Source organism: Sparus aurata, chromosome 4 (genome assembly GCF_900880675.1).
Source record: "Sparus aurata chromosome 4, fSpaAur1.1, whole genome shotgun sequence".
NCBI lineage: Eukaryota > Metazoa > Chordata > Actinopteri > Spariformes > Sparidae > Sparus > Sparus aurata.
Genome location: NC_044190.1, coordinates 28,938,330 through 28,951,432, shown reverse-complemented (window position 1 = coordinate 28,951,432; position 13,103 = coordinate 28,938,330). Strand labels below are relative to the sequence as shown.

The 13,103-nt window shown below is 38.7% G+C and overlaps 1 protein-coding gene across 3 annotated transcripts in view; it reads left to right on the top strand.

Moving 5' to 3' along the window:
• Positions 1-13,103, top strand: part of LOC115580272 (CUB and sushi domain-containing protein 1-like) — a 419,751-nt gene that overhangs the window by 269,303 nt on the left and 137,345 nt on the right. For all 3 annotated transcript variants that reach the window (XR_003983835.1, XM_030414457.1, XM_030414456.1), the window contains exons 13-16: positions 3,159-3,341; positions 3,541-3,726; positions 8,877-9,017; positions 12,798-12,919. Coding sequence is in view for 2 of the 3 variants with exons in the window: in XM_030414457.1 (XP_030270317.1) it covers positions 3,159-3,341; positions 3,541-3,726; positions 8,877-9,017; positions 12,798-12,919 (632 nt within the window). In the remaining variant the exon portion in view is untranslated. The remainder of the gene's footprint in view (positions 1-3,158; positions 3,342-3,540; positions 3,727-8,876; positions 9,018-12,797; positions 12,920-13,103) is intronic.

Genomic DNA, 13,103 nt, shown 5'->3' with positions numbered 1-13,103 from the left:
GACAAAGAAAGACAGAAACAAGTAAACGGTTGGTATCTAATGACCTCTAGATGATCTTGTAGTTTCAGTTTTTCCCCCAGGATAACTGAACAACTGCCTGTGGTGTGTGTGTCTGTGTCCTTGCATGTGAGGCTGTCACATTGTATATTGTCACCATGCTACACACTCTGATCTGAGTTACCCCCTGAGTGCTCTTAGGTTGTCAGCCCTGCAGGGAAACCCAACACGTGTGTGTGTGTGTGTGTGTGTGTGTGTGTGTGTGTGTGTGTGTGTGTGTGTGTGTGTGTGTGTGTGTGTGTGTGTGTGTGTGTGCTTGATAAAAGAGAGACTGAGTTAATAGACTGTGTTAATATCATAAATGCTAACACAACCCATTATGATAATTGAAGCTTTCAGTTAAATCCTGCCAAGTTGTCTGGCTGATGGCAATCGGTTGTGAAAGAGTAACCATGTAAATAATGTTTTTTTGTTGTTGTTGGTTTTTTCTTTATCTCAAAAGAATACAAATTAGCATTAAATGTCTTGAAGATTATTCTGTAGAATTATCAGTGTCAGTATGCAAGAGCAGTGCATCCTGATACCATCCTTATAGCTTTATTGCAGATTTAAAACCTTTATTATGACTCGAGGTTGCAAAAGTCAACCTCTAAACACAGTGATTGCTGTTTTACAGCTACAGTAATCTCTGGTTTTACACAAGCAATTGGATAAACCAACAAAACCAACAAAAAACAGTTCTCTGAACCCTTTTGGCATGAAGCTGTGTCACCATGTGACAATGTAACTTCAACAGAAAACCTAAGATTTTAAATTGTTTACTACGATTGATTACTTACATAAAAAGTCTGAATTCTCTGCCAGTCATTTTTCATATGAACATAAACGCTGAGCCTTTGTGTTACGCCTGTTGGCAGTAAAGCAGAGTTTATATGAGTTTTGGAAGTATTATCAGCCCAATAGATGAAGTCCATAATAAGACGCTGAATTGCTTTCATTGACTTAGTAGCACAGCATTTACAAACACCAGTACAGTAGGGGGTAAAAAGCTGGTTTGCCGTCCAACAATAAGTAAAGAGGAGAAGATAAAGAACAAGCACAGCAGGCTGTTGTTGTGCTCATCATATGTCAAACTGCTGCACCTGGGTAGAGCCACACAGTGTAGACGAGAGAGACAAACATGTCATCTCTGCTGTGGACATTTTTTTTTACAGTTTCAGAGCAAGACAGGATGATTGCAATTTGCCATACACGTTCCACAAGGGTTCAGAGATGAGATAAAAAGTCTGAGTTACATCACAAAACATCTTTTTAGAGCCATGGAATCTTAAATCATTCAACTTTGACCACTACATCTTAGCTTTCCTAACCCTCAGGTGTGCACAATCTCAGAAACTTATTTTGAAATATAAAGACTGTGAAATAATCGGTTAACTTGCTATTGGCCAGGAGAAGCAGTTAGCATGTGACTTAAATGAGGATAAAATGTTGTTTTGAGTGTCAAATCTACATTCTGTACTATAAAATTCTTCAAACTTAGAAAGAAAGGAAAGAAAAAATATGACAAAATAGAATCAATAGAAAGAACAAACTAAAAAAAGACAAAGAATGAGTGAGAGAGGCAGTTACCATAATGACAGACTTACCAGGGGCTCAAGATCGCTGATATCCATCCTGACACTCGTCAGCTGTGTGACAGCTAGCTGTGGGCCACACACACACGCACGCACACACACACACTTAATCCTGCCACTTCTTTGAGTATTCTATTCTTGTTGGGCATACCTCCCTACCCAACAGAGAGTAAAGTGTAGCACGCACACACACACACACACACACACACACACGCACACACACACATTGCTCACCTTGAGATGTATTTGCCCAAAGCGTATCCATGAGCATGGTGGAGCATGTGTTACAAGATGACAGAAGTCTGGTATGTCAAATTTTAAAGGAGGCGAGCAAGGGAAGAGCAGTGGATATGAACACACTGCCATTAAGGGAAAAAGGGGATAAAAAAAATATGGGTGACAAAATCGATGGATGGATTATGATTGCAGACCAGTTTGGCATTAATGCTTATGTGACACTCATGCCAATAAAGCACAGCCTATTGAATCAGATTGAGAGAGTGGGATCGATAAGAAGAAAGTAAAGCACAGTGGGAGAGAAGGACAGAGACGGTTAAGGAAAGCGGTCTTATTTTACACAATGTCACAAACATCAGTGTTGCGCTCTTCAATTTTAACCTCCTGCTGGCTACTTAACAAGCGCACACATGGATCTGTGTGTGTTTCCTACCTGTGTGCCTCCACTTGTTGTTTTGCCTTTCACAATTAAAGCTGAATTACACTACAATTACCTTGATGACAATTATCTGTGAGACGGGAAACAATGAAATTAATATCTTATTGGCTGGGTTTAATTTCTTATCAAAGCAATTTGAAATAATAGACTCTAAATATGTTTATTTATTTATTTTTTGCTTCTTCACACACAGAGTATGTTAACACTGCTGGTAGTCCTTCATTTACAATTTTGCTGCTTTTATAATTTGTCAACATGTTGACAATCCTGACTTCTGTCAACTCTCTGCCATAAACAGTAGTTTCAGCTCTCCTCCTATTGGGTTTGTGGGCCCCCGCTGAGTGGACAGTCTAGGGAAAGATCTGTTTGCAATCTGCAGACTCATTCAAATATAGATTGACATTAATAACAACCCTAACCATATATCTCTCTCCACATATGGTATGTCTTTAACAGGAAGGTTTTGTAGAGCCCACAAGTTGCAGATAGATCTTCTCTGGCCCCTTTGCACGGATCAATATCAGATTAAAAATTCTGCTGGCTACTGCTTTTATTTGACATTTTTCCTGATGATCCAAAGAAGAATAGAGACTCCAAAAATGGTCTAAAAAGTGACGAGGATATAAAAATTGGCCACCTTTGTAATCTAAAATATATATGAGAATAAACACAGCTTCCTCACTATAATGCAGCACCACATGCAGAATGCTCAGATATTCATATCTCAAAATCAGTGTGTGCATGTTATTGCCATTTAACACACAACGCCTAATCTGAATGTCACCATGTCACATGTTGACATTGATAATCAGCATAAAAACATGGCTGTCTGCACCTCCTGTTTGTAACAGAGATCGAACGAGGAGGTTGTGGTGATCCCGGGGTGCCAGCGTTCGGTCGCCGTAGTGGTGATCGCTTTCAACATGGTGACGTGCTGACCTTCTTTTGCCAGTCAGCCTTTGAACTAGTGGGAGAGAGGACTATCACATGCCAGCATAATAACCAGTGGTCTGGCAATAAACCCAGTTGTATCTGTAAGTACACATTTATACGTTATATTTCCAATGTGTGTTGGATGTTTTTCTGTTTGCCTTTTAAAATTATTTTTGTGTTATCCTTCTTACTCCGTGCGTTATCTGTCTGTGCCTTTCTGGTTGCATTTGTGCCTAATTACCTATCAACTTAATCTTCTTTCCTTCCTGCCTTTCCTCCTTTGTTCCTTTCTGTTTGTAGTCTCATGCTTCTTCAACTTCACGGCTCCATCAGGGACTATATTGTCCCCAAACTACCCAGAGGAGTATGGAAACAACCTGAACTGTGTGTGGTTGATTATCTCTGAACCGGGGAGCCGCATTCATCTTCTGTTCTCCGACTTTGACCTGGAGCCACAGTTCGACTGGTTGGTGGTCAAAGATGAAGGTAATTATATCTTAATATTTCATTGCATTTTTGAAAATTTAGTTTCTAAATGAAGACCTCAGGATATGGATATGTAAATTATGTATCTTTTAAAAGTAAAAGTAAAATTAAAGAGAATTTTGGATTGAATTTCCTGCTCTGCTGGCTGGCTGGCTGGATGGATGGATGGATGAAATGTTTTGTTATAGTTTTTCACTTTTCTACTACACACAGAACACAGGGCAATTATCAGTAGATCACTGTTCCCCATTGCAATAAAGGTTATTGATTTCGACTGAATCATACAAAGCCCTGGTTTGACTGGCTGGTCATTAAAGATGGAGTTATGTTTAATTGACTGGCTGCAAACCTGTCGCTCTGCAGGGATGTTATTTTCAAGCTGCGTGTTCGAAAATGCAGGGCAATTAGGGCTCTTGCACTGGGCAAACTGATATTGAAGTTGTTTATTGAAAGGTCTTTAGTTGCTGTCACGTGGAAAACAGAGTGTAAGTTTTACTGTCTAAAAGAATGGGATAAAGGGTGCACCACACTTCTCAACAGGCTAACAGATGAGAAAATCTGTTTAAAACTAACAAAACTTAGCATTGCAATGACAGTTGAATTATTATTATTATAATTTTTTTTTAAAAGGAGTTATTTGAAGATGCAGTTTCAACAACATATAACCAAATCAATTCTCGAGTGTTGCTCATACATCACTGATTGATTAGCATTGTCTGGTATTCTGTTCTTATGTCACACATTTAAGTATAAAACATTTAGATCGTTATTATCAGCTGTTTTGTAGTCACACAGCCACTGTGGTGATCCACAGTCCTCTCTAATGCGTTTAAAAATGCACACATAATCAAAAGAGACGCTTTAGTCCAGGAAGAAAATAAATCTCCATCCCTGTGCAATAAGATAAAAGTTTCTCTCCATTAGAAAAATACCCACAAGCTCTTCCATTCAGCAAAGATAAATGTGACCTTGACACTCATGACTTTCACTTCTTTTCATTCCTGGATAATCAGAGATTGAAATACAAACAAATGACAAGAAAAGGGGAACAGAGCAACCACGGTAATAACACAAAAATCTCCAGATCTTGGATACAGTAGCATGAAATCCAGCCTAATAAAATCTGATAAAACTACAAGATTCGCGTCTGAACACAATTCATAGTAAATGGTGAACATAATCATAAAGCCATTGTTGTCATCTAATATAAAAGAACATAGTGATGGACTGTTACAAAAGGCTTTTCTCTAAATCTCTTCCCTTAGATGAGACAACGCAGGGACTGTGTCACTCTTTGAGCTATTGTCGCGTTGATTCTCTTTTCACTCCTGGTCTCTTGCCCATCAATGCTTAGTTAATGAGTGCGTGAAAGAGCTTTTGGATTGCTGGAGAACAAAGAGACTGGCACTTTGCAACTCAGTTGCTGTGTAGGATGATTGAGTCTAAATGCATGGGTTCCAAACCTCCAAGTCAAGGAGATCTTAAAAAGAAAACTTTCTGTGAGAGTGTTGGTGAAGAATTTCACAGGGTAAATTACTGAAGCTCCTTTTCTGTCTTTGCAGGGTTGTCAACTCACACCCCTTTTCCCTGCACCTTTTGTTTCAAATAGAGTGAGTGTTAGGCCTGGGCGATAAACCGAAAATTTACCGATACCGAAATTTACGACGATAACCGACGTCATTTTGGCCATGTCGGTATATTCGGTGTCATAGGCATAACATCCACTAGGGACAGGGGACATGTTAGGTCCACTTGATTAATCTACCCCAGTGTATAACGATGTGCTTATTTTACATTAATTTGATGGCAAACTCCGCCCGCTGATGCAACACCAGCTATGCCAGGTTAGGCATCACTGATTGTGTAGCTTAAGTGCAACATGGAGCATGAAGATGTAAAGAAAAAATAAAAACAGTAGAATTAACTTTGAGCAAGTTTGGAGGAAAGTCGGAGGTGTGGACCCATTTTAAACAAGTCGTGGGCCGTGATGATAACATTTGTCGCCTTTGCATTAAGTGCGGCACTTGTTGCATTATTCATTAAGATTTCTGTAGTTCTAAGAACTCGCAATTGTAGTCGAGAACGTCAGTTATAACAGCCCACGTATTAAACAGTTGTCGGGTTTAAATCGGTCTCGGGTTCATAATTACATTCAATGTGTCGGGCCGGGCTCGGACACAACGTGCACGGGCTCGGGTCGGGCTTGATTCTAAGCTCTACTCGGGTCCAGCCGCGACTTTACTGAGGTTCACCCAGTGTGAGCAGCAGGAGGACGGTTAGCTCACCTCCCAGAACATGGCACTGAATCGCTGGAAACTGATTTAGGGACTGTCATCAAATTACTTAGCATAAATATATTAATACAGAATAATTGCAGTTCTTTCAATAACTTCCATGTCATGGAGCCCAGTGGCTCCAGCAGCAGATTGTATTAGTAAACTGGACGAATGAGACACAGCTATGTTTATTGTACTTTAGTGCTTCCTCTATTTTATATGAATATTAATATGCAGAAATCTTGATTTTTTTTTCTCAATAGCTTCCATGTCATGTGACCCACCGACTTCTGAAACAGATTCTGTGTCTATCAAAAATATATAATGATAAAGAAAATAGTGGTAAAAAAAGTTCTCTAATGCTTAAGAGGTTAACATACTATTAAGCAGCAATGTCAACTTCTCTACTATTTTGTCTCATGTCTTAGATTCTGATTCTGAAGTCCTCAAAATGTTTATTTATGTACATCCAACCTCTTCCACCACCTGCAGTACAACCACGTGATTCAATTCGAAGAAATAAAAGAAGCGAGAAGCTTAGAATTTGTTTATAAGGGACTGTATATCTTATACTTTTAAACCTGTTCAGTTGTTGTCATTTCAAGTGTTATCTGTGCTTTTCAGCTGTTCAATCGTGTGCTTATCAGTTGTTCTTAACTACTAAATAAATAATATAAATCTTAACTACAATGTAGTTTTACAGTCCTTTAAAGTGGCATTTCTGTAAATACACGATTCCTTTTTTTAGGTGCCGGGGGGGGGGGGAGTTCGTTCATTTATCGTTATCGAGGTGAGTTGCTTAATATATCGTGATATTGATTTGAGGCCATATCGCCCAGCCCTAGTGAGTGTGCTTAACAGTGTGATCTAAAAAACATACTGAAGTGGATCATACTGACTGATCTTTGTCATGTTTAAAGGATTGCGTCTTGCCTTTTGCAGAAGAAGTAGGTCTCACTGTGGGAATGCATATGTCGCAGCACATAAAGAAGGGCATACAACAGCAACTCAATCCAACTTTTACACCTTTGCTCTGTATGTGAATGTATTGCCAAGAGCAAAGTTAGAGTCAGATGTTGAAAAAAACATGATTGTGGATGCCAGATGGTGAGTTTGAGCATCACTAAAATGACAGAGGTCCTTGAATTTTTGAGAGTGGCATCCTCAAAGGTAATCAATAAACAGACCAGAACACAAGGCGAACACATCAACCCTTTTGCCATGTGGGTAGATGGCCCTTAGCGGATGAACGCAGGAAATGTCAGGTGGGATAAGGCCATAATGAATAATCACCAGCACTGCTTCTCCTACCCATGCAAACCTGCAGGTGTTTTCTGATGAATCACATTCCCTGCCGCAACACCAATCTGCTAGACTCCTGGTGGGCCATCAACAACAACAAGCATTGTGTTAGTACTGGCAGTGTGCTGAAGTCATGCATGCCAATAGCTCACATGTATAATCACCAATCACACTCAAAATACATTTCCAATCACATTCAATCAACACAATAAGGTGTTTTTTATAATCTCACAATCTTTCTCACTTACTCTCGATCATTATGGCACTGCTGCTGGTAGATAATCTGTTTATTTCTACCTGCTACAAACTGCTGTTACTGGCTGTGGGGATTGATTTCTCCATCAACCACCTCAGCCTCCCACTGCTTCAGTGTCTTATTACCATATATGGGGATGGCATTTCTTTCCTTGTACATTATGTATACTCCATATCTCACTGATATGGGCCTGCTGGGTTCTGTTCTGTGCGGCCCTTTCAGGTTTTATTGCTCTCCCTGCTGACTCTGTCGCTGTCGCTTGGATCGCTGGGGAGCACCCTCAAGAGCAGAGTGTATTCTGCCAAACAAAAGTGTGTAACCATTTGTTGCAGTGAATGGTCCTATGCTGTGACACAAATGTCTCAGACAGAAATGAGGTGATGCATGGTTTCAGCTGTGCAGGCCAGTGGGGAAGGTGTAATGGTTTTCGGGCCATTCAGTTGGTATACGGTGGGACTTTTAATGGCTACAGAGCAATGCCGTAATGCCAGAGCACACCTTAACATAGCAGCCAGATTCAGCTATTCATTGCAATCATGTACCCCCAATGAAATGATAGGTACTTTGAGGAAGATAATGCTCCCTGGTCATGGTGACAGAATTCTCTATGAATTCATGGTTCGAGACACATTCGGGTGAAATAACTTTCATAACCTGGACACTGCAATCCCCTGATGTCGGTCTCCTTTGGATTCAATGAAATGTAGCATCTGTAGAAGAGAGCATATATGCATCAACCTACGATAGTTGTATGAAGCACTCGTGTCCATCTGCTTTGCTTTGACACCAGCAGCTCTCTTGCTGAGTCACTGCCAAGACATGTGGAAGCTTTTGTTAAGGCTAAGTGTGGTTCAGTGCAGCACTTAACATAGTATTCATCAGGTCACAAGTCCTTTTTTGTCTGTTAAGTTAGTTTAATTAGTTTCAACTGACATTCATGAGATTGTTCATGAAACAATCCTGTATTAATGTACAGACCCTCTTCTATTTAAGCATTGTTGCACTGCTTGTATTTTAGTTAGAAACAAAGTGCTTCAGACTTAGGGGGACTTTTGGTTGACTTTTTTTTTCCATATTATTTATTTATTTATTTATCTGTAAGACTGCAGATAAAGATTGAGATTGATAGTTTTCCTTCGCCCTAATAACATTTAATAAATTTCCTGAGGTCCCTTGGGGTGTTTTTTGTGTTTTTTTCCTTGCACGAGTCATTCACTCTTCAAGTGTGTCCTTGGCCCAATGTTATGCAGACAGAATTAGATAAGCACCATTAAAATGTGTCTCTAAAAGATTGTTTGAACTCTGTTCTATTTTAGGCCTGTCTGAGCCAACAACATTTGGGACGTTCTCAGGGAAAGATGTTCCATCACAGATCGCCTCGAATGGACACATCATGAGACTGGAGTTCCAGTCTGATCATTCGAATACTGGAAAAGGCTTCAATATCAGCTACACCAGTATGTGCTTCCTACTTACTGACCTATCTATTTCTTTCTCTGTCTGTCTGTATATATGCTATGTTAAATGTGTAAAGCTTTAGCATTGTAACTGATTAATTCAAAATAAATTATTTGCAAAAGATTTATTGTCATCATGGCCATCACAATGCAATATAAGTGATTTATTGTCAGGTTTAACATGTAAATCCTACTAAATTCTCCGCATTTTATAATATTACCAAAGTATTTAATGAAAGCTCAACAAGCTTTCTCTCTTATATTGTGTATTTGGGTTTACTGTAATTTTGATATCCAGACAAGTTTACTTGGCCATCTTTAAGAGGAGCGGTTGGTGGACGGAATTCAATCAGAAAATGCATCCCAAAATGGTTAAGAAGCAGTTGTTTGTGGTGCTGCATTAATTTGTGTGGCAGTTTTGTTCTATATTGGTGTATTTTCCTCGATTCCTGCAGTTATCTAGTCAACTGTCACCATAACATCACGTTTGAGATATTTCCAGAGCAGCTACAATGGATTTTTGATAGCAGAAAATTGTTCAACAATCTAAATATGACAGCAGTGAATATGAGCAGCAGATTATTGAGGTCAGCTCCTCAGACTGGAAGAGAGATGGCTTCTTTTAAGCATCAGCAGTCTGTACTGGTGTTTTATCCTACAGGGGGATGAAAACAGAAGTGTTAGTTGTCTATAACCTAGTGTAGTTGCAACATACAGGATGTTATGAATACGGGGAGGTAGTCTCACCTTTTCTTGACCGGGAAAACTCTTATCTTTTCTCTCTTGCTATTGTCTTGATATTGTATTCTCCATGTAACCCACAATTAAAACAACAATTTAATGCCCCTTCCTTTAGCATTGTCATGAGGCATGTTGGCAAATGATTGGAATCAGTTGCCATGTTTCCATAAATATATTTTTATTTTACTTTTATTTGTATATGCATTTTGAAGGATTACATTAGAATAAGTAATGGAAAAACTCAAACTTTTTATAGAAAAACGTTTTTACAATTGCCTAAGGTGTTTTTTTTCCTCTTTCTTAATTTAGTTATTGCACTAAATGGGGAGATGGAAATATCTTTTTCAAATAACAAGAAGCAAACATTTAACTCACATCATTGATCATCTGGGAGAAGCAGCAGATAAAACATTGCTCACTTCACAGACATCATGTAACCTTCCTCACATTAAAAAATGTTCTACGTTGTTTTCTCTGTTGTGGTCAACATCAATTGTTTTATCTAAATTTGGTTTAAAATCGCAACACAATTAGATGGAAACTTGGCTATGTGTAAGGTACAAACAGATAAGAGAAGGCTGAATGTAAGTAAGGACATTATAGTAACAAGAGCAGTTAGGCCTGGGTTTTATTTTATAATGCTGCATGATAGCCCCACTGTAGATAGCTGTCTACAGAAAACTTTACACTTAGAAAGCTTTCTTTGAATTTTTAATGTGCCTAGGGAGTCTTATTAGGCAACCAAATTTCAGAATATCAGGGTTTTTTCTGTAAGGGAATGAGGCAGATGCTTGACGATTCTGTGTAAAGATATCACTCAGTATAATGCACATTAACATTAAAGGCCATGCAGGCATGTATATTAAATACTGAAGTGCAGCAATTGACTCATGTTCATTGTAAACTAACCAACACTTTATAATTCTTAGTTGACTAATAAAACAACAATGCAGACTGACACTTCATCCATCCTGAGTTGACTGGTTCTGCTTGATGGATTTTTTTTATCTAGTTAAGCCTGTCCCATTGTCAGCTTTGAACCTGACTACTGCAGCCTGTATATGTATCTGCTATAAGCTGAATTAGTTCTGCTTGACAGATTCTGATTAATTCCCTGTGATTTCTATGGGGTTTTGCACCATTTCACACACTGCTTCCCAAATGACCTTGTCTCTGACTCTTCCTTGAGAGGTGACTTTTGACAATATAACAATATTTTGCCTCTTCAGCACTACAGCATAGTTCATAAAAAAGTCCAATCTTTAATCCTAGCGTAAACAATTTCTTTTCACCCTAATCCTAACACAAATGAAAGGTCTGATGCACAGTTGGAAGTAAAAAGATGCCTTTAGAGTCAGCTTCATACATTCCAAAAGTTATATATAAATACATTCCGTTTTACTAGATATGTTATGCATGTATGTTTAGATAAACACCTACAGTGTATTCTTAAAGAAGGCAAATGTTTAACCAGATTCACAGAGTTTTTGATATGAAAACTTTTTGAGAATATCTATTTAAATGTCTGATCACATAAATTCTACACTGGGACTTGAAGAAGATTAGACATCTTTGTGCTGTTTCAGTAATGTAGTCTATTAACATTTTAATGCATTATGAATATCAGTGCGTGTTGCTTTGGGTATATCAGTATCTATTTATTTGAATAATGTTTAAATCCCTAGTATGAACTTTGTCTTAACATACTGGGCCGTTAGGTGCAAAGAGCAGTGAACTGGAAGCCAAGAGATTTGACAAAGAAAATAAATCAAATTAATTTATGGCTTTAAAGTCAAGGTCAATTGATTCTGTGTGGTTTATAGCTGCAACATCTGAAGATTTACTTTAGTCCTACCACAACTATGGTCATCGATGCTGTATCTGAAATTAAAGGGTGTTCAAATAAAGTAGTCACTCCTGCCAGCAGGAAACCATAAACTATAAAGTCTATTCCCGAAATGCATTACCTTACATGTTTCTTGTGGTGAAACCAAGAAAACAGGATCCATTGAATCCTGAAGAAAAACAATTCATGTATTAAATGTTGGCAGCATAAAACATCACCTGCACAGTGCTTGGCTTGAAGACAGAGCCTTTAATACAAAATGCTTAACATATTGTTTTCAGAGTTAGAGATCTTCTCTGTATGTCTCTGTCCTAGCCCTATTCTGTATTTTTCAACCTGATTTCTACTTCTCTCAAATCCATCACATTGATCTCTTTCTCTGACTCAAGCCTGTCTGTTCTCTATTGTTTCACCTTTTCTTTCATGCACAGCCTTCCATCACACTTTCTGTATCTCACTGCTTTCCCCTTTACCTCTCCTGAGTGTACACATATAATTTTAATATCTTGTGTATTTCTTATACACAATATGTAATATGTATACATGTCTCTCCTCCTTTTCATGCATGCCAATCTTTCCACCGCTTCTTATTATATCAGGTTTTTGAAACTGTGCATTTTGTATGCAGTCTCTGTGTGCTCTACATGTATATTTAAAGAAATGTATGCAAATGTGTTTCCATCCATCTACCAGTATGTGCAATATGCACGTATGCACGTATGCATTGTGTGTTTGTGTACCTGCCATTTCCTGTCCTGCTTTAATTTCTTTCTCCATCCATCTCTTTCTCACTATCGCCTCATTTCCTCTCCATCAGTAGCTAATCAACCTGAGACATGTCCAATCACTGGGTGTGTGCTCTGTGAGGGATCAGGTTAATCTCTGGAATAAGGATAGTATAAGCTAAACATGACAGGGTTGAATCTAAGCGAAGATAATTCCATTCCCATATTTCCATATCAGTGGAGATGTCACATTCAGTGACAATGATACAGGGAGGCTTTTCAAACTTTTTTTCCCCCTCTGGGAGAACACATTTTCAGACATTGAAATAAAGAGAACATTGTTCAAAAAGGGACACACGTGTTTTCTTTCCTTCTCTGTTTTTATTCTGCTTCTTCGGTTGTTTCATACAGTTTATTCAGTTCTATTCCCTCCTATTTTAACTTTTGTCTCTCTGTGTGTCTTTTTAGCCTTTGGTCAGAATGAGTGTCATGACCCGGGGGTTCCTGTCAATGGTCAGAGGTATGGTGACCAGTTTCAGCTCGGCAGCTCCGTGGCTTTTCGCTGTGATCAAGGATTCATTAGGACACAGGTAAAAATCTGACACCTGTCTTAATCTACTATGATAGGATATTATTTACAGAAGTTGAAGTGGCTCTGTGGAACTTCAGTGTTGTGCTGAAATCTGGTCGTTAGTTTATGTTGGCGGACTCCATCTCTAAACTAACGTTAGCTACAGTCGCTCTCTGTCTCTGAGAGAGGCGCTGAGATGATAC